This window comes from Pleuronectes platessa, chromosome 1 (assembly GCF_947347685.1).
Source record: "Pleuronectes platessa chromosome 1, fPlePla1.1, whole genome shotgun sequence".
NCBI classification, from domain to species: Eukaryota; Metazoa; Chordata; class Actinopteri; order Pleuronectiformes; family Pleuronectidae; genus Pleuronectes; species Pleuronectes platessa.
This window is the reverse complement of record NC_070626.1, coordinates 23,439,887-23,460,989: the sequence shown is the minus strand read 5'-3', so window position 1 is coordinate 23,460,989 and position 21,103 is coordinate 23,439,887. Positions and strand designations below refer to the sequence as shown.

Genomic DNA, 21,103 nt, shown 5'->3' with positions numbered 1-21,103 from the left:
ACAATGTCCCATGTGAAACCCAAATAATTATATTGTGCATTATTATATTAATTTTCATGCATCAATGTATCTGGTGGCTGTAAACACTAACCTCCTGCGGGTTTCCATTGTGGATTATTTTGCTGAGCAAATGGAAATAAATTCATGGATCTTGATGAAAAAAATCCAGCACAAATAAGGGACTGATATTTATGAGCGTGAGCAATTTTGTGCCGGTCCATATAAAAATCCTGATCTAGTGAATTGTAATGTGGTTTCAAAGGGAGACTGTTGGGCTTTGGTGGAGGTATCTGCTCTCCTGAGTGCCATCCTAGTTTATGGTGTGTATACCCATGCCTCTTAATTTTTGTCTGTAGATAGTACAATCACATGACCTGCTGGAAACTGGACAACTGAATCTTAACAAGTGGATCAATGTATTTTCTATCCATCCATGAGGACATTACATCTGACAATCATCATCACTCCCATACACGAAATTCACTTCTACTTGTGTGACTGGGACTTAATGAGTTGATACACATGTTTATTAAAATGGGACGGATTCACAGTTTGTACACATCCATCCACATTGGCATTGATTGAGAAGGCAACAAGTACAAATGCAGTATACATACCAGTATACACATATATATATATACATATATATATATAATACAATAGCATTGTTTTTTAGTTTTTTACAAAGCTTAACTGTACTTTTTGTAATCATGAAGTCGTTCTTAGGAGGACTTTTAAGCAAGCTACACTCAAAAGTGTTTGGATAGAAGCTGCATAAGCTGTGAATTTCAGTCACGGATGGAAAAGGAGTCGCCAAACACAATCTACAACAGATCAGATCTCCATGATGGAAAAATCCTCCCATGTTTCACAAACTCCCCAACGGAAATGGGTTTACCGTCACAGAAAACGAGGATCAACAGCACCAGCACCGGAGGAAACAAGCAAAACCCAAAACAGTAATGCGCTCCGGTCGGGTGGAGAGTCGCATATAAGTTAAATAATAAAGACTTTGAGGATACTGACAGATTTCTTTTTCGGAACTCAATTGGATGAAACTTCATATGGAGTTTGCTGTGTGTTAAGGGTTAAGATTTGTTTTAGTGGAGAGAAAACTGAAAACGTTTCTTATTTTTACTTTATATCTGAACGAGCATCTTCAGTGAGATGGACAATGGCACACGAAACAAATATGAAAACATGGATCTACACTGATGTAAGAGTGTAATCCCATGTGCGGCAGCTTTACATCATCGTGTTCAGGGGGTTTCTCAAATTCCTCCCTTATGAAATTCGTGTGTCTTCTGCCTTCATGTATAAAACAGTTTTTCGAAGTGAGATAGTTTGACATAGTTGAGAATTTCTTTTTTTAGCAAAGCATCCCCTCCGGCACATGTTTATGAACACGTCCCTGATTGTGACTGCTCTCACAATTTAGCAACACGGACACATTATGCACCTGATATTAGTTATGTCTGTCTGGGGGAAGAAACGTTTACGAGGTCCAAGACCCACTTTATTGTTTTCTGACACGAACATGACGTTTGGAAAGCGCTAAAAGGAAAAGGCAGTGCTTTGTGATGACAAGTCTGTAAAGAATTTTAGGGCTTCATTATGATACAACGGGGCCGACTTCCGTCTCGGCGAGAGGTGTCAGGATTAAAAGGTTAAAGCTGTAACTCCAGCACTTGGGGGGGAGACAGTCATGAAAGCTGAGATGTATCAAGCCATATGTTCTGGGGCCATCAAAGTCGTGGGTGATAAAAGTTTTTGTCTTCGCAGTTTCATTCACTACTTTCATTAGGAATGCGGGAGCACTGCATCCTCATTGAGCGTTTTATTTTCATACCATGCTCTGTCACAGTAGGTTGTAATTTTTCATGACTTCCAGGAAGATATTTTTAACAGCAAAGTTCTAAAAGAATTTCACTTGAACCAAGATCAGGGTGGTTGATAAGAGATGGAATTAAAGGTAAACAGGTTTGGAGGATTTGTTCCAAACAGGTAAATATGATTTGTTTCTCCATAATAAAAGACATTCAGATCCAGGGCAGAATCTTAGTAAAGAACATTAAAACATTTCCATAAAGTACCTGTGGTTGATTGCATTTGTCTTTCAACAGATTACACGGTTCTGCCATCTGGTGGGCAGAATCTTTTTTTGCAGCTTAAACAGAAAAATAACAATTACAAGATAAGAATAAAATAAGTGAAATACTCAAAGATACTGATTGACAATGTTTATTCACCTGTTTGGAACAAATTACCTCTTTTACTACACATTATAGAAGTTTATCAGCCGCACATTTTGACAGGACATTTGTTTAGTGTTGACAGAAGCAGGATTCAAATTAACTTTATCTATGTTATTGTTTGCACTAAACAAACAACACGATGGCAGTTGGACAGTGACAACCCCATTCAGTAACTTGATATCAAACAAATATATCTGAAGCTTGATTTCAACATTATTTCACAAAATAACTGAGCCGTAACATTTGCTGCCATGTGTGCTGATCAGTAGTTTATTTGATTTGCGCTTTGTTTTTAGAAGGTCTCCACAACTGACTTGTTGATGATTAATGGAGCCAATGTAAGATTTCACGTAGTGTTTTACGTTGCTGTTGCTCCACAGGCGATAATCTAAACAAACAGGACATTCAACATGGAAAAGGTTTGGAATAAACTGCTGCCGTTAAGTCACTGACTGAAATATTGTCAATAGCATTGGACCACCCAAATGGATGAGGGAGAAATTAAAGCAGCACCGAGAGCAGATCTCAGGAACAAGAGACTGAAACATGACATTTCGATGAGCAAGTTAGGACATTGTTAATATGTTACCCATATGAGTTGATCAGCCGAAAAACATACCATTGGTGATAATGTTCATGCTTCAATAATATTTCTAAATAATTCAAATATTGTGAGTTTTCTGTAATTCGAGTTTCTTAGATTCAGGTGTAAAACTGTAAGTGTGAAGACAAGGACGGAAACAGTACTGAACTCACAAAAAAGGTAAGCAGCCCGTCTTTGTTTAAATATATTAAAAACGGCAAGATGACTTAGATGTTGTGTTTTTACTTCTATAAAAACTTGCAATCTGAAAGTGTGGTTTTATTGAAGCACAGGAATAAATAGCTGAAATCATCGGTTTCTCCCTCACACACATACACATACAAAGGCCAACACAGCGTTGTTTGCATCTCTCATTAACTCCACAGCATATTCTTCATTGGCAAAGTGTGCTCTGTGCTTTTTTTGTTGTTTACCCTCTCAGTCCTCAGCCATCCCAAATCTCAGCATGTCCTGCTTTAGTTTGGTGCCACTGATCGCAAATCACATGACAGGTTAAAGGATCGAGTCTCACGTGTGGTTACTGTTATTAGTTAACAGTCTCTTTGTGGGAGAGTCTCTTACTCTCTGGGCGACGCAGTGAGTGTGGACAGGCACTCCACCGGGCAGACACACCACATCGGGCTCACTGAAGGTGTTGTGGCACAGGTGGCATCCTTTCTTTTCAGACACAAAGATGGGTTTCTTACGCTCTTTCAACTGGAGGAGAAAACACACAACAGAAGGGTGACAATTAATTAAAGCAGCAGTGGACAAGAAGGTGACACCTTAAAATCATTCAATGATAAAATGTTTTTTTACTTTTAGCTTTTTATTTGGTTTATTCAAGATTGCATAATCTATTGGAAAAGGTATGAAAAGAGTCAGTAATAAAATATTTAATAACTATTTCACCTCAAGAAACAAACTTGGTCACTTAACCAAAAACTCTAGTTTTTAACTCTAGCATTTTAAACTACACATGCATTTATTCATCTAATTTGCACATTTATTAAATTATTTATTATGTTATGCATTTCTCACCCTGTCGTGCAGCAGTTGAAGGTTTTCGGAGTGGGCAAGCCCCACAGCAATCTGAGAGGTGCGGCAGGCGTGCATGCTGGCCCTGACCGCTCGACCCAGAAAGGGCCGCAGCAGCTGCATCGACCAGCCTTCTGGTAACATGCGAAGGACACGGGCGGCGTCGAACACCTCGCCGTGGCGGTTAAGGAGGTCCACCGCTGCCATCTCCAGGTCTCCACTGCCACCTTCTGCTGAAGTCCGGGACTTTCCGGGATTGCTCGTCGAGTCAAGATAAACTCCCAAGAGCATGTGAAACAGCTGCTGCTGATAAGCAGAGTCCCGGCAAGACGATGCCCATATGCAGAAGGCCTCGGCGGAAGGGAAGTCTCTGAGCTTGTGCACCAGTATATGCAGAGCTTTATCGTGCTCCTCCAGTTTCCCATGTAGTGTTGCACGCTCTAGCAGCAGTTGTTCACAGTTCTCCATCTTACCTAAGCAGAGCAGAGAGCACAAAACATCAGCGGTCAAAACCTGCACAATGACTTTACAAGCCAATTTGGAAAAAGGTCATACAGTTCTGGAGGATTTCCTTTTAATCCAGAACTGCACTTATTGATTGTACTAAGACAAGCTAAACACCAGAACAATTTAGTGACTTAATAAGAGCAGGTTAAAATATTGCAAAAAAACGTTTACTATAAGTTTTGAAAGCAACAGTAAGATCTCTCTTTAGTCACATACAGACACGTGTCTCACCTAAAAGAGACTGTGCTCTGTAGAGGTTGGACTCCCTAAGCAGGGACTGGAGTCTGTCTCTAGCACTGCTGAGCTGCTGTTCATCTGTGGGGGACTGTGAGAGCAGAGACAAGGCCCTCTCCAGGTACAACACTGCCAGGTGTGTGTGGAACTTCTCTTTCTGCTTCCACAAACATGGAGAGAGAGAAAAAATATGAACTTTTTCGATCAAGCTGCTGTAATGTAACAAATAGAAGTTAAATCCTCAAAGGGCAACATGGAGGTAATATCTTGATTAATATCTCTGAATAAGAAATTGAAGAAGAAACCTGAACCAGGCGGTCCACCTTCTCTCACCAAAGCCTCTCATCCGCATTAACAGCAGATAATTCATCCTTTTATTTGTACCTGTATCTTTCGCTCCAGCACCAGGTGTTCCAAGTAAAGAAGCAGCGCTTGGCTGTGCTTTCCCAGGTAAGTGATGACATCGTCAGAATTCAACTGTGGGTGGTCTTTACAGACAGGTCTCTTTGTGAATATGTGGATGCCTAACTACAAACAAAAAGAGGCATGTTAATACCACTTTATGTACAATATTAGAAAAACATGTTTAAAGATCAACTTAAGGCCAAGTTGACTGGCACCACTAATCTTCAACAACATTAGTGAGGCCATTTAATGTACAGGTAACCTACGGTGGGATTCTTCAGCAAGGCCCAGTCTGCATACTTCCATACAAGGTCCTGATTGGAGCAGGAGCAGAGGAAGTCCACAATGTACTCATAAAGATCAGATCTTGTCGAGTCTTGCAGATCCCCATCTACCACACGAATCCACAACTGTCACAAACATGAGAAAAACAAATAAGTTCACATTGTCAAACATTATATTGGGGCTGATTCTTCTGTATGAATCAATGATGAGCATATGTGTAGGCGTACACACCTGAAGTGCTGCTGAATCCTGACCGTTATAATGATAGAGCAGCCCAAGTGCAAAATATCTAAGAGAGGGAGAAAGAAGCACGAATGAGGCAAAGCTGATCCCTCAAGACTCAAATATTGTAACACATAATTGAAATGGATCAACTAAACTGGGCACACAGCTGGAGCTTTAACCGGGTGGCAATTAACAGTGGGGGGCAAAAAGAGTATTTACCCAACAAAGCCTCGTAGTCCCTGTAAGACTTCAATAATTAGAGGAAATTACACTGATCCCCTAAGTGCCCACAAGAGTGTTCCTCCTCCAGTAACCACAGTGTTAAGAAAAGTAGGAGATGAATAAATCGAGAACACTACTTTACTAAAATCTTCATAAAACACTCAAACCAAATTCATTTTGAAGTGTTGAAATTCATGGATTTTCACACATTTTAAATTATATGAACTTAAAAGGCGCATGTTAAATTGAAAATGATGGCATACATACTTGTGATATTTTTCGAGCCACGGGACGCTGTCTGCCATCAGGCAGGCATTGTCTGAAGCTACTAGGTCTAGAAGGCTGTCGTGATCTTGTTCAGCATACAGCTTTAACAGTGCCGTGTCCACGTCCTCTCTGCAACCATTAGCCACCTCTGTGCTTCGTACCTGTGTGTGAGGATGAAAAAATACTTTTTATAACACATTAAACGTGCAACAAGGACGTCTGTCATGTGAACTCTGCAAAATCTGCATTTACCTCGCCCAAATAACTGATGAGGAATCTCTTGCACCGCAGCACTTTCTCCTGGTCGCCCTGTGCCAGATGGTTGAGATCGGCGAACTCATGGAGAGGAGGGTGGCAGCGAGTGAAAGAAGAGGAAGATGGCAGCAGTAGAGGGTAGAGAGATATCAGCTCTCGCACGTCCAGCTGACCCTTCCTGAAAATAAATATATTGATAAATAATCAAGAAATGCACACCACAACTAAAACTGCTTGATCCTTAACATTTGTTTTAGTTATAATACCATTAATAGCTACACAGCTCATCACTTAAGGGTTGTTGAGGTGACTGGAGCCCATCCCAGCTGGGTAAGAGGGTAAGAGGAAAGATACACCCTGGAAAGGTCACCAGTCTATCTCTGGGAAGTTTTTAATAAGGGAAAATCTTCATATTCTTTTCAATTTGGATTAGTGTGATATCTAAAAAAAATTATACCATTATGTGGATTCGGATTTACACCAAAAACAAATCTAAAGTTTTTCTGTCCGTGGCCAAACCTTGAAACAGGAAAACATGACCTCCTTGGCAGTGGCATCCAAAAAATTCTGAAGTCTTAAATGAATCACAAAGAGTTGGAACTAAAGGTTCAACTACAGGTGCTCTAAACATCAGTTACTGCTGAAACAGTTTGGACTACAATGGGCTATCAGCTTTGGTCAAATCTCCAAAACCACTTTATACAGAGACAGCAGAGCTCCTGAAGTCTAAATAAAATGTGTGTTCTGAAAAGATTGTAACTAATGAATAACCCTGAAAATTGTATGACTGCTGTTCAAGGGTTAACAATTTATTTACAACTTTCGATTTGATTTCAGTCCTTGAACGCCCATAGCTCAATATGTGCAGGTATGCGAGGGTCAAAAGCATCAACAATGGTAAATAAAATAAAACGTTTTAACTCTAGAGAAAAACGAGTAACTAAAATTATATTTGTGGACGAGGGAATGTTCTGACTTTTCAAGTAAAACCTTGGGTATGAATGGTTTAATTTAATCTCACGACCCACCAAATGATGTTTTAACAAAAGTTGGCAAATGATCAATGACTCTTACCTGAAGTGTTCTCTTGCTTCTACAAGCTGAAGTTGGCCGAACTGTATGAAGCCCGCCTGCTGGAGGATTCGTTTGTGCAAAATCTGTACATGTAGAAAGTGACAATATGAGAGTTTAGTTTAGATAAAATACTTACAATTGTATAATTCAGATGACTTTAAAGATATATATCATTGAGTAATATGATACCAATGCCACTGTAGTGACTATGACTCATCGTTTCAATACAGCCATTAAAATCTAAAACATACAGTTTGTTACCTGGAACTTGTCTTTGGGAATATTTCTCTGTGCTCCCTCAGTAAGGATGAGCGCCTCCTCCACTCTGTGACTGGCCAGTAGGTCCTGGATCTGTCTCTCCAGTGGCAGAGGCACGAGGACGTACACTCCCTTAGTGGAAGCCAGGATTACCTTCCCTATAAAAAACACAAGACTCACAGGTCAGTACCTCAGCAGCGCTCTCATACAACCACAAATATGTACCGTGATATCACAGGTGGCTTTAGTCTTTAAATATCATTTTTGAATGAATGCAGACACACCAGGGGTAACAAATAGCATGTTAGAACATTCTGACAGGGTTTCCAGAGCTTTTATTTTGAGCATCAACTATGAGTATGAATGTTGTGTCTGTTTTCCAAAGCTTATCATCTTTCAGCTGCTTGTTTTTTTTCTTCAGATATTTTATGGGCATTTCACGCATTTATATTATAGATAGGACAGTGAACAGAAAGCATGAAATGGGAAGAGAGAATCGGGGGAAAGATACTCAGCACAGGGCTGGATCGGAAACAAATCGCGGCCGCTGCCGGAGGAGTTAAGCTGGTGCCTGAGAGTCAGTTTCAAAGAACTGCAGATATTTCAACAAACAAGTGGAGGATCCTGCAGTACAGAGGAGTTTACCAGTGCCTCCCAGTTGCATGTTTTTAAAGCTATGTAGTGTAAGATTTCTTTATTCAGCCACTGCACTGAAAGAAGTGCTGGAATAGAAAAAAGGTTGCCCGTGCTTTAGATCCCATGAGGGAAGTCAAGACCCCAATGTACAGCTTGTCACAGCTTTCTTATAAAATATTTTGGTGGCTCAGTCCAGAAAACTTGCATTTTAATGAGACAGCCTGTTTTCCTCAAAAGAAGCACATCCCTATGAAAAAACATCCAATTTAAATGATCTCCTATAAATCAGATGGACAAAAACAAATGCTTTCCACTAAAAAGTTGTCAAAGTTTACAGGTCCTGGAGATTCACTGAATATCTGAAAAATATGTAAAAAGCCTATTGTGGCACCACACCTGTCGAGTGAGGTTTATGAAATCAAGTATTAAACAGCAACAAGGTTGATTCATGTTAATTATTAGACCTGCTGGAGGCAAGACCTCTTTCACCTTGTTCTTACATCATCTCACACAAGTGTGTATTATTAAGGGAGCTTATTGACTATTCATCATTATACCTGTCATGATGTTTAATGAATAATGTAAAAAAGGCATGGACATTAATTCGCTTATTACTCTTTCATCTGTTTAATAAGTGGTTTGACCAGATGACGGGTTGATTCCCTAGGAAACCATCATGTGTTATTACCTTCAAAGTCTTGCAGAATGTGTCCATCCCTGAATGAAAGGGTCTGTTTTAACTGTTGGTCCAACATGCTGTGGATGGTGATGAAGCTCTCATCCAAGGCCACCACGTATGGAAAACACACAGCGGCACCAATCACGCTCTCTGACCAGTTGACTGGAGCCCGCTGAGATACCCCTTCTGCATTGGCAAACATTCCTGGAGGGAGCAGGGGACAAAGGTTGTGAACAGTTGTTAATGTTAAAAGGTATGAAGCCTGTTCATGATTACTACATAATAAAAACTGTGCATAATAACTGTGGGTTGCCAACACCGACCTTGAATAAATGCTGGTAAAGGGTTAATAATTAAAATTCAGGACACAATTTGGTAGGGTTCACCAAATTAAATTGAAGAATAGTTTGTGTGATGTGGACCTAGATAAGTGACAAAACATTTATGGATGGTTTAACCAAATAATAATAAATAAATCGAATTATTTAAGATCTGCCATTACTTTTGTTGCCATCCATGGCAGACGAGAAACAATACCCAGGATCATTATATATGAAAGTTAAGACTATATGAAAGCTTCTAAGGATCTTTAAAGACTTCTTAAGGTCTGCAGATACCTCGTTTTTATTACAGACTTACCGAGACCACCAGGTGCTGCTAAGAGGAACTCCTCCCTGCCGATCGTTTTTACAATGGGCCTCCTCTCATCACTGTTGTAAGGGAAGAGGTCTTGAGAAGCTCCTGTGTTGTAGTTCAGGATCATGTATTGTGTGGCGAGGGCCAAGCACAAGAAGTAACCATCGAGACTGACCGCACACGGCTGCTCAGGAGTGGTCACCTCTTTGACCAGCTGGACTCTGTCCTCGTACACCATGAAAATCTGCACTGTCCGCCGCTTGGAGGAGAGTACTCCCATCTCCACACAGAAGGGATCACCGTTCACCGGGTTCTCATTAATGCAAAACGACGTAACACCTCTGATCTTGGCTCCGCCTCCTGCAGCCGATGGCACAGTCTCTAACGTCACCATGTCAACGAGGAACACGATTCCATCACAAAGTACTATCAGGCGCTCCAAAGCAGAGGCGGCACGCAGCTCAGCAACTGGTTTCTTGAGGCCCAGGTATTTGTGCAGCAGCTTCTGAGGCGAGTAACTCAGTTTCCCTTTGGAAGACGTGACCTCGTCCAGCAGGAAGTGGTGGATGAAGCAGTCGTTGGTGCCCACGTACAAGTGCTTCCCACAGCATTCAATGCACTCGATGTTGATCCGAGCTTTGTCGCCCATGAGGAGATCTCGCTCCACAGCGGGGACAAGCTCAAAAGCCTTCACACTCATCTCAGCCAAGGCATCTACACTAGATGATACAAAACAGACAGGCATCAAGAAAACTGCAGTCGAGTCAAAGCAATCAATATTAGAATGTAGTGCAAACCACGTCCTGGATACATTAAGAGTTCACTGGCAATAACTGAGTCATAATGAGGTATGAATGCTTTCAATATGCTTTAAAGGAAGCTCAGAGTTTTCCTTGTTTCTGACTGATTTTCCTCTAAATAAAGACTCGGGTGAGAGTGAGACTCTAAAATGCCAAATATCTGGAGTTTTGGGTTGGAAACCTTGGGCTCTGGGAGAAATATTTTGCATAACTTTCAGCTGAGATTTAATACAGGACTTGTAAATTCTCCAGGCATAAACTATAATGTGATCTTTTACACTATGTCTGAAAACCAGTGCCAGACACATCACTGCGAGTTAGACACGACAGGTGACTGTTACACATTAGACATATGACTGTGCACAGGGTTTAATAACCTCCTGTCAACATCGCTTGTGCTTATTGTTTAACAGTTAATAATGTATATGCTATGATATACATGAATATAAATTGCATTGTGTGTTTTGCTTTGCTTTTTATTTTGCCTGTGAAGGGACTTCATTTGACTTATTACTTAAGAGTCAAGCACTTATTCAAATCTGTAACTATTTATATCTAAGACGAAAGTAGGTTTCTCTCATTAGCAAATATTATTAAGGGTGTCTCATTAATTTCTGTGCTGGTTAGGTAACTTGCTGCTCTTTACATAGAAGCGGATAATCCACTTTATTATCATTTCCCAGTGGTGACAGCTAATAGCAATAACGCTAGCTAGCTTGTCAAACCCACAAAGGCCAACAATAGCAACAAAACGAAGTCCACTGGTTAACACCACCTGTCAAGAGTTAGAGTCAACTGATAGTAACATATATTATACATGTGAGGAAGGTGTTGTCGGTTTTATACTTGATTAAGCTGCTCCTGGGCCAGCTAGCCGAGTAAGTTAGCTAGATAACGTTAGCTTACAGAGTCTGCTCCCCAGTGATGTCCATGCTAGCAGGCTAATGAAGCTAGGCTACGTTTCTAGGGTGGCTAAAGGATGGGTTGTTACTGATGTGAACACAGGAGCTGTGTTGTTGAATCACCAAACAGAAACAGCGGCTCGTTGCTTGTTTCCAGCCGGCCTCTCTCCCCCTGAAACGATGCTCTTACGCACCAGCTTTCTCCCGACTTTCCCCGGGAGATGTTAGCATACCTACCGCTGCAGGCAGCGCTAAGGACGGCAGGCGGGTTCACCAGACTAAGGCGAGCCTATCTACTCCAGAAACAGCGGCCACGACATAGATTCACACATGACGATGACTTCTCCCATGCTGCTGGGGGTCGGCACCGCACTGACAAACGGAAATGACAGCCTGAACGGCGGCGGTGGCTCCTTCCTCGTCCCGTAGAAAACACCCAGTGACACCGAGCCGCTGCTGGCTGCAGGTGATGAAGGGCTGCGTTCAAGACAGTCGAGTTGGAGGGGGTTGTTGACGATTTGTAAACACATTTTAAAATGGGTTCTACCTTTATTTCATATTTTTTTATTCATTTTTCGAATCAGATTAGAGTCATGGATATTTTTCGAGAGACAATGTCACAAGAAGCAAGCAAACAAACACACAATCAGCCACCAACAGTAACACAACCAAGATCAGATAGTAAAGTGTTAAAATCTGTGAACTGACTTTTATTTTTTGCAGTTTGGTTTCATACCAATTAAAAGCTGCACAGTACCAACATTAAAGTTGATTACACAATAACTTTGATTACGTTTTATTGGCTATACTTATAATATAGCCACTGATAAGGATTCCCATATAACAATGGGTTCTAATGGGATAGTGGTGGAAAATATAATTTGATAACATAAAACAAAGTTGCTCTGAGTCTTTATATTAAAAATGAAACGTGTTACAAAAGTAATAACACGCCGGGTCAAATTATATTCAAAAAAGAAGAACAAATAAATGAATGAACAAATATATAAATAAAGCTACTGATGAAAAAAATGCTATTTCTGAGTTTTTATATTGACTTATTAATGGAATTATCCCTGAACTTATTCCTTCATTTATTTATTTACACAATCCTTAATAATGTCCCATTTGTGTACTCGTGTTAAGCCAGTGTGTCGGAAAATCTGAAAAAACGTTAACAAGCCGTTAAAAATCCCGAACGTCCGTGAACGTGACTCCGCCGCTTTTCACCCAGGATGCACCTGTCCAACAGAGCTGCCTGAGAAAAGCCATTTTGTTGTGCTAGCTAGCCACATGCTAAAGAAAGCCACCAACAAAACATGGATCTGTTGTGTCACCGCTGAATGTGTCGCTGTTATGTGTTGCTGTACTGTCGCAAAACACAATAACTGAACTCGCTAAAACGTGTAAGTAGCGGAGCCTAGCATGGACTAGCCGGTGAAGCTAAAGGGGGCTACAGTTTCAGATAACACACTGCTAGCTTGTTTATGTAGCTGACCGCAGTTATGTTTTCTGTTTAATTAACCCTACGTTAGTCAGAGGTAGTTTGCGAGTGCGTGTCGAGCCGACTGCGAGTGTCCGAGCCGTCCGACCACTGCTCCCACGGCAGGGACCGTGCTGTGTCAGAGGGAAGACCCCGCGGTTACTTAGCATAACACTTGGACCCACAGAGCGTTAAGCCATAGCGCTAATCTGATAATGGCAGAGGACACTCGACAGGACAAGAGAGCCAGCTTCTCTGCCATAACAGAGCACAGCACCAACGGGATGGGCCGGACCTCCGCCGTGGCCTCAGGCAAAAGTGGTGCCTCAAAGAAGTTAGTGATCAAAAATTTCAAAGGTATTGTTGGACGATCGATCTCCTCACTACGTTGTCTTTCAAAGCAGAGCATGTGAGCCAACTGTTAGATCGTACAGTCAAAAAGAAAAAGTTGTTCGCCTGTGGTTTGAGTTACGTAGGTCAAGTGTAACATGCTGTCTTGGATGTGTTGATTAGGCTGTTTCTTCCACAGAGTTTGTTTTCATTACAGCACATTGGGGGGGTTATCCCACAGTTAGTTTAGCTTTGAAGAGCCTCTGACGACATCTGGTTTTGGCACATCTGGTATTAGACGTAGCCAGTGTAAAAAAAGCCACTGCCCTCCAGGTGTGGGTCAAATGATAGAAGACATACAACCTTGTTATATAAGAGGTATTCACCCAGTTTGAGCAATGCAGGTGGCACTGAGGACCCTTATTGGTAATGTCTCATGTCAATTACATTTTTTTTAACATGAAGATCAAATCAAACCTAAACTAGGGCGTTAGACTACAAACCACCACCAAGGCCCAACAGTCCTCTGATGAAACCACATTTAACTTCACTACAGCTGGATTTTTATTTGGATCTGCTTCAAAATACACACTCATAAATATCTGACCCCTAAATGTCAGATTATTCCTTCTCAGCAAGATCCATGAATTATTCTATGAGAAATCAACAAAAAGGCAGAATTTCGCAACATTACAGAAAGTAAAAAACAAACCGTACAGTCCAAAATACCAGAGGTCTATATCTAACTACATTTAATATGACTTAACAAAAACTCCTCCCATCACTCAACTTTTGTATTTACCAACTTATCTGAGGGTCCAAAGTGTGTGGTGTATGAAGTGCTCCTGCCTTAGGTCACTGTTGTGTATCCAAGTAATATATATTTAACCAAGACAGATGTAATGTTGCCTTTGACAGCAGTAAGTGGGAAGTTGTTTGATTTTTTTTTTTAAAGAAATAGAAAAGTAAGTGGAAAAAGTTGTTAAAAAACTTCTATAATTTTCATTTGGATGATTGGGTTGTTGTTAGTGTGTCGTTCCTGTTGTGGAGGGGATATAAATGAACATTATTGCGGACTTTTTGAAACAGACAGGCCAAAACTAGCAGAGAACTACACTGAAGACACATGGCTGAAGCTACGAGATGCGGTGGGAGCCATTCAGAACAGCACCTCTATAAAGTACAACCTGGAGGAGCTCTATCAGGTTTGCCGACTTTCTTTCTTTACCCATTCTTTGTGAGGATTTTTCTCAGGCCTCGATTAACATTTTGAAGTGTTGGATTGTAGAAAACTGTCAGTCAGAATCCACAGAACATGACATAGTAAATGCTTTGTAGTTACTTGTTTTTCAACACATGATCTTTCAGCAGATCATACAACACAGACTTGTATTGTGTGCTAGTGTTTAATTTAAGGTCAGGGTTACTGTTCACCTGCAGAAATCTGTGAGTTGCCTGAGTTCGGTCATCTGTCTGAAAAGAATCTCTACTTTTATGTTTGCTACTTTTATATGGGGGACATTGGCTGTTTGCATAGAGCTGTTAACAATCTTTGTTTTCTGGAAGGCGGTGGAGAACCTGTGTTCCTATAAAGTCTCCCCCACGCTATACAAGCAGCTACGGCAGGTCTGTGAAGATCATGTGCAAGCCCAGATCTACCAGTTCAGAGAATATCCTTTTATTGTGAATAACTACAGTAAGTAAGATACATATTAAGCCAACTGAAACATGTATATTCATCCAAGGTGATTATATATTTTTCCTGAGATGAATGGTCATTCAATATTTTAGTTGAATGACTTGAGTGAATGACAGATAATTTCCTTAACATGGATCTCACAGAGTCTTTGGACAACCTTTCCTTCCTTAAGCGAATGAATCGCTGCTGGCAGGACCACTGCAGACAAACTGTAAGGTTTGATGTTTGTCACATTCACATATTTAAACAGCACTTTGCTTTGCAAATCATCTAATGCTTAGACTGTTTTCACTTTCCCTTATAGATAATGATCCGAAGTATCTTTCTCTTCCTGGATCGTACCTACGTGCTTCAGAACTCTCTTCTCCCCTCCATATGGTAAAACTACAGTTTATTCAAATCACTCTATTTGTTAAGGTGTTCTGTGGAAGCTGATGTTAGGTGTACGTTGCAGGGACACTGGCTTGGAGCTGTTCCGTACCCACATTGTAAGTGACAGTGCGGTGCAGAAGCGGACAGTCGATGGCATTCTGGAGCAGGTAGAACAGGAGCGGAACGGGGAGACAGTGGATCGTAGTCTGCTCAGGAGCCTATTGGGCATGTTGTCAGACCTGCAGGTACCTGATCCCCTGGTCAGCATTGTTAATAATCAGTAGATCGACTGAACACGCGTCATTTAATCTCCTGATCCTCATGTTCAGGTTTACAAAGATTCCTTCGAAGAGAGATTTTTGATTGAGACCAATCGTCTGTACGCAGCAGAGGGACAGCGGCTGATGCAGGAGAGAGATGTGAGTGAGAATCTCAATGGACCTATGTGTCATGTGGTCACATTAAGTCCTCAGTGACCCCTATTACACAAAATACCAAGGATGTGTTTTCAGCTGACGAACATACTGAATACGTGTGTTTGTATTTGTCCAGGTGCCTGAGTATCTGCATCATGTGGCTCGTCGGTTGGAGGAGGAGAATGATCGTATCTTGAGCTACCTCGACCAGAGCACTCAGTAATTGTTTCTTTCTTAATATATATATATAATAATAATAATTGACTCTTCAACTGTGTTACTATGTTCCTTAATTAACATTAAATAATAACATCCATCTCATGTGCAAACAAAGTCTCAGAGAGTAAATGGAAACAAATGACTGATGAATAGGGATGCTAAGTAAAGAGCTTGTTGTGCAGGAACTTATAAATACCTATGTATCTATTTGACTTTTGAACATGCTTGCTTATACCCTCCCACTCATTCTCTTCTTATGATTTCACAGGAAACCTCTAATTAGCTGTGTTGAGAAACAACTTTTAGGAGAACATATGACTGCAATGCTACAAAAGGGTATGTGTTTGTGTGGAAGAATTGAGAAAGTCCTTAACATTAGCATGTGTGTTTGTGTGTGGCAATGTGGACTATATTTAGTTAACTGCGCTAGAGGAATAATCATTTCAAAATAAACAATGCAGAATTTGCTTTTCTGTTTTAAATCTTATCTAGGCTTATTTAACTCGTCTGTTTTGTGGCTCTCTGTGAACTAGTTGTGATTTAAAATGTACCCGACCCCTGTCTTTGACCAAACAAACAATGCTATCGACCCTTCTTGTCGAGCTATAAACATCCTTTCATTTTCCAACTTATGGATTTGATTTTTATTATTATTTATGAAATAGCGGATTTTTCCTTTCAGTGTATTATATATACATATAAATGAATGTATGCAGTAATTTGTAACATTTTGGTGACAGGTCTTGGCATCCTGCTGGATGAGAACCGTGTGACTGAGCTGGCCCTCCTCTACCAGCTCTTCAGCAAGGTGAAGGGGGGACTTCCCACACTGCTGCAGTTCTGGAGGGATTACATCAAGGTAAACACATACTGTAGATCAACAAACATACTCTGTCTGAGAAATGCATCATATTCACCTTGTTGTAAACGGTCTCTGCTCTCAGACCTTCGGTGGAGAGATTGTGTGCACTCCAGAGAAAGACAAGGACATGGTGCAGGACCTGCTGGACTTTAAGGACAAGATGGACAACGTGGCTCAGAGCTGCTTCACAAGGAGCGAGGGATTCATCAACGCCATGAAGGAAGCCTTTGAGACCTTTATCAACAAGAGGCCGAACAAACCTGCAGAACTCATTGGTAGGTCAGACAAAGAAATTGTACATCACGGCTGTTTTTTTTCTTCAGAACTGCATATTTTAACATGGTTGATATGATTTCTGCATCTTGATAACAGCGTTTTTGTTTTCCTATCCAGCTAAATATGTGGATTCTAAGTTAAGAGCAGGGAACAAGGAGGCTACAGAGGAGGAGCTGGAGAGAATCCTGGACAAGATAATGATAATCTTTCGTTTCATTCATGGTCAGTTACACTTCTCTATCTGTATGTGTGAGTGCCTGCAGTGTTTATGTATATGTCTCTTTGTTTTCTCTCTCAGTCAATTACTTTAATTAACCACTTTGAAGCTTGTTAGACTTTGAGGAGAATTCTTGATATCTGTTTGCTTGTTTTCAGGTAAAGACGTGTTTGAAGCTTTTTATAAGAAGGACTTGGCCAAACGCCTGCTTGTCGGCAAGAGTGCTTCTGTAGATGCTGAAAAGTCCATGCTCTCCAAACTCAAGCACGGTAAAATCTCTAGTCCGATCTCTTATAGTTTTTATTACCAAGTTGCAATTAAAAATTTAATTTCTCAGATTCATAAGGACAGTTTAAGGAAATGGATCTACATGAGGTCTATTGTATTTAATGATGCATAACCCTTAACTGTCATTACCTGTACTGTCTGTAAGATTCAACTAAAATTTTGAATGTGGTTGCAGAATGCGGAGCAGCATTCACCAGTAAGCTTGAGGGGATGTTTAAGGACATGGAGCTGTCCAAAGACATCATGATCCAGTTCAAACAGGTACGAGGAAAACAAGTGCAGCTTGAAGAGGTTGATGCCATGTGTGCAGTGTGTGTGTGTTAATTCTGCTGTACTGGCTTAAATGCATTTTTCATACGTAGCTGACATCATATTTTTCCTCAGTATATGCAGAACCAGAGTGAACCCAGCAACATAGAACTTACAGTTAACATCCTGACGATGGGCTACTGGCCGTCATACACGCCCATGGAGGTCCACTTGCCCGCAGAGGTAAGAATCTTTATGACTATTTGTGCATGAAGTCAAGTTATTGAGGAAAACAGTCAAAACTAAATATCTGTGTTCATTGTATGTTGATGATAGTGATGTTGATTATCAACTTGGTACAAATGTAATCTCTCTATGTTTTGTTAGATGGTCAAACTCCAGGAGGTGTTCAAGCTGTTCTACCTGGGGAAGCACAGTGGGAGGAAGCTGCAGTGGCAGCCAACCCTGGGTCACGCTGTATTAAAGGCAGAGTTTAAAGAGGTAAACGCTTGGTATATTCTAATGGGGCATGAAGAAGAGAGAGAGACAGCTTGATAAACTGCAGTTACAATGATCGCTTTCTCCTGCAGGGCAAAAAGGAGCTGCAGGTCTCCCTGTTCCAGACTCTGGTGCTGCTGATGTTTAATGAGGGAGAGGAGTTCAGCATTGATGAGATCCGCGCTGCGACCGGCATAGGTTATACTTTATACTATGTCTTTGAATATGTTGTACAGCTATTCTGTAGTGGAGAGAGTTACCTGCTGTATCACACTGTATGACATTTGTCTTATCGTGCACAGAGGAGGGAGAGCTCAAGCGTACACTGCAGTCCCTGGCCTGCGGTAAAGCGAGAGTCCTTAACAAGAACCCTCGAGGGAAAGATGTGGAGGACGGAGACCGCTTTAATTCCAACAATGATTTTAAACACAAACTGTTCCGCATCAAGATCAACCAGATCCAGATGAAGGAGACGGTACAAACACTTGCAAATTTCTTTCTTTCTTTCATCACAGACTCCTCCTCAGCCTGGGCACACTTTTCCATATTTAAAATCCTGTTTCCCCTCACAGGTAGAGGAGCAGGTGAGCACAACAGAACGTGTGTTTCAAGACCGACAGTATCAGATTGATGCGGCTGTTGTCCGCATCATGAAGATGAGGAAGACCCTGAGTCACAACCTCCTCGTATCAGAGCTCTACAACCAGCTGAAGTTCCCTGTTAAGGTGAGGCCTCTCAAGCTGCTCATTCCTTTTGATTTAGATTTTGCACACACACAGAAAGCTCATCACCACCTGCTTTGCCTTCCTCTCCCTAGCCGGGCGATCTTAAGAAGCGCATTGAGTCGCTCATAGACAGAGACTACATGGAACGTGACAAGGAGACTCCGAACCAGTACCACTATGTTGCCTAAAGGGGGCTCTACTGTCACTGCCATGCTTCTCTCACAGCATGCGGACAGCTGCCCCCCCACAAAACAGCATTACAGCCCTTCAGCCACCCGGCTCTCCTCTGGTGCCCACCGTTCCCTCTATCCACAGTCCTGGACACAGCGTCCAGATCACACAGAGCTCCAGTGAGATGAGAGACACTTGGCTGTTCAGTTCCCACCCTGCGATATCCTTTTGTGGGACTGTGAGACGGGGCTGGAGGAGCGGCCCAGGTGGTTGATGGTTGGTTTATGTGACTTACAAATCTGCTAATGCAAAACTCAACTGAAAATAACGAGCACTTTCCTCTGTTTTGTTTAGTTTTTTCCTCCTCCGGGTTGGGATTTTTGTTCCCCCGCATCCCTTTGTTCTAAAAAATCGCTTATTTTCTACTGTAGTTGGTTTGTTATGAGTTTAAAGATTTTTTTTTTTGTTGGTTTTTAATTTCTGTTCAAGGTTTTCTCCACATGAATGGCTGCATACAGTGCTGAGTGTAAATCTGATTGGTTGGTTGCGTGATTTGGCAGAGAAGCAGCTGTTGAGGACGTGAGGATGGATGAAGGGGTCCAGAGGGGCTGGGTCAGATGAGGGAGGGGAAGACGGGGGGGGTTATAACTTGTAACACAGATGCTAAATGATTTGCAGACAAGCCACTTGGGTATGTCTTTGGGTTTCTTGTATGTTTTGACCAAAATGTCCAAATGTCCAATGTCATGTGCTGATGTTTTTGTAGATCAGATTGTATTCTATGTACGAGTGAGAAAAGTGAACTTGAATAAATGGATATTTAATGATTCAGATCTTGATTTGTAGGTCATCAGTTGGTGGTGAACTCTTTGTCCGTGCTTGTTTATTTGTCAGTAGGATTACAGAAGAACTACTGAACGGATTACTACGAAGCTTGGTGGAAAGATGCGGTATGGGTCGGTGCCGATCTAAGAATTATTTTTCATATTCTTGAACATTACAATGGCAAACTTGTCATTATTTTCTCATAGAAAAATCTAGGACCTTGATGTTCTATTGAATTTGAATTCGGTTTCATAAGGGAACTGTTGGGCTGTGGCAGAGGTTTAGTTTAGTTTTGTTTTCTCAGTCTACACTTTGATGGATTTCCCTCTCACCCAAGCAATTATTCATGCTGACATCTCCTGCAGTCTAACTGAATTTAATCAAATCAGTTTTTGCTAAATGAGAAAGATAAGGCAAAATAAAAAATCTGAACCAATTAATAGTAATGAAATCCTGACCAGTCTAGGCAAGTGAATAACAAGGAGGATTGTCTTTTATCGCAATTTTTTTTGCATTAAAACTATAACTACAATGGGCCTCAGTAGAGCAAATAGCAAATACCTCCGTTAAGGCGTAACAATCTCACATGCTTTTTTATTGTTCTTATTGTGGAAATGAAATAGAAAATAGGAAGCAGTCTCGTGACCACAAACCAATGTAACGTGTATTCTTAATTCCCTGCCTCAGGTCAAAAGAAATAAACATAACACAGTTTTACATAGCAACACAAAATATGTCAACTAGAGAAGCACCAGTTAAACAGCAGTTATACAAGAAATTGTTTCAAGAAATCTGATAAAAATGGATCTAGGCCAATCTAGGACATTTTAAAAATCAAGATATGTTCGTTATTCCCTGAAAAATCAACAAACGCATTGAAAAAGAAACTGACTGATACTTTAAGTTAATGGAAGATGGAACTGAAAATAGAAAAGGGAAATTTTCAATACTTTCATTATCACAGAAGGAAACATGCAGCTTATCCTTTACTTTAAAAAAGATCTTTAAAAGCCCTCGGGGCGTCGTAGTCTGGATTTAAGACGACTAAACTGCACGTCTCTTGTTAAAGAGCAAAGCAGAAGTATGCAGGGGGAATGTGGCAGGGTCCTGATACAGTCTTGGACAGCAGCAAGTGAGCAGCCTCTGCGTTCCTTCAAGGGTTTTGCACCCCCTCGTGAATTGACGAAGGTGTCAGCTGACTGCCCACAACAC

The 21,103-nt window shown here is 41.1% G+C and overlaps 2 protein-coding genes across 7 annotated transcripts; one reads left to right on the top strand and one right to left on the bottom strand.

Moving 5' to 3' along the window:
• Window positions 1–2,225: 2,225 nt before the first annotated feature.
• tgfbrap1 (transforming growth factor, beta receptor associated protein 1) lies at window positions 2,226–11,731 on the bottom strand. 5 transcript variants are annotated; one of them, XM_053423944.1, is made up of 13 exons: window positions 11,456–11,731; window positions 9,563–10,278; window positions 8,933–9,127; window positions 7,612–7,766; window positions 7,351–7,433; window positions 6,274–6,454; window positions 6,022–6,182; window positions 5,539–5,596; window positions 5,289–5,432; window positions 5,002–5,145; window positions 4,615–4,774; window positions 3,880–4,349; window positions 2,226–3,555 (listed from the first exon to the last, which is right to left on the bottom strand). In XM_053423944.1, exons 2-13 carry the CDS (start codon window positions 10,257–10,259, stop codon window positions 3,367–3,369), a joined length of 2,637 nt encoding a protein of 878 aa, XP_053279919.1. In that variant the 5' UTR covers window positions 10,260–10,278; window positions 11,456–11,731; the 3' UTR covers window positions 2,226–3,366. The 5 variants fall into 5 exon arrangements, with proteins under 5 accessions (XP_053279919.1, XP_053279889.1, XP_053279912.1 ...); XM_053423914.1 differs by having other exon boundaries at window positions 9,563–10,273; XM_053423937.1 differs by having other exon boundaries at window positions 11,495–11,731.
• Window positions 11,732–12,479: 748 nt separating this feature from the next.
• cul4a (cullin 4A) lies at window positions 12,480–19,893 on the top strand. Of its 2 annotated transcripts, none has more exons than XM_053425430.1 (20): window positions 12,480–13,101; window positions 14,164–14,279; window positions 14,641–14,745; window positions 14,916–14,984; window positions 15,078–15,151; window positions 15,228–15,390; window positions 15,475–15,564; window positions 15,698–15,780; window positions 16,049–16,116; window positions 16,521–16,639; window positions 16,725–16,917; window positions 17,036–17,140; window positions 17,294–17,404; window positions 17,599–17,684; window positions 17,817–17,915; window positions 18,060–18,173; window positions 18,263–18,368; window positions 18,473–18,645; window positions 18,743–18,895; window positions 18,988–19,893. In XM_053425430.1, the coding sequence occupies exons 1-20, from the start codon at window positions 12,960–12,962 to the stop codon at window positions 19,081–19,083; spliced, it is 2,265 nt and encodes a 754-aa protein (XP_053281405.1). In that variant the 5' UTR covers window positions 12,480–12,959; the 3' UTR covers window positions 19,084–19,893. The 2 variants fall into 2 exon arrangements, with proteins under 2 accessions (XP_053281405.1, XP_053281328.1); XM_053425353.1 differs by having other exon boundaries at window positions 17,808–17,915.
• The last annotated feature ends 1,210 nt before the right edge of the window (window positions 19,894–21,103 follow it).

Coding starts and splice junctions, on each gene's coding strand:
- cul4a (XM_053425353.1), top strand. CDS start 12,960: ATGGCAGAGGACACTCGACAGGACAAGAGAGCCAGCTTCTCTGCCATA. Junction 16,918..17,035: donor CAAACCTGCAGAACTCATTG/GTAGGTCAGACA, acceptor TTTCCTATCCAG/CTAAATATGTGGATTCTAAG. Junction 17,685..17,807: donor TCATGATCCAGTTCAAACAG/GTACGAGGAAAA, acceptor ATTTTTCCTCAG/TATATGCAGAACCAGAGTGA.
- tgfbrap1 (XM_053423914.1), bottom strand. CDS start 11,492: ATGCTAACATCTCCCGGGGAAAGTCGGGAGAAAGCTG. Junction 7,767..8,932: donor CATTCTGCAAGACTTTGAAG/GTAATAACACAT, acceptor TGTTTTTTATAG/GGAAGGTAATCCTGGCTTCC. Junction 5,597..6,021: donor TGGCTCGAAAAATATCACAA/GTATGTATGCCA, acceptor TCCCTCTCTTAG/ATATTTTGCACTTGGGCTGC.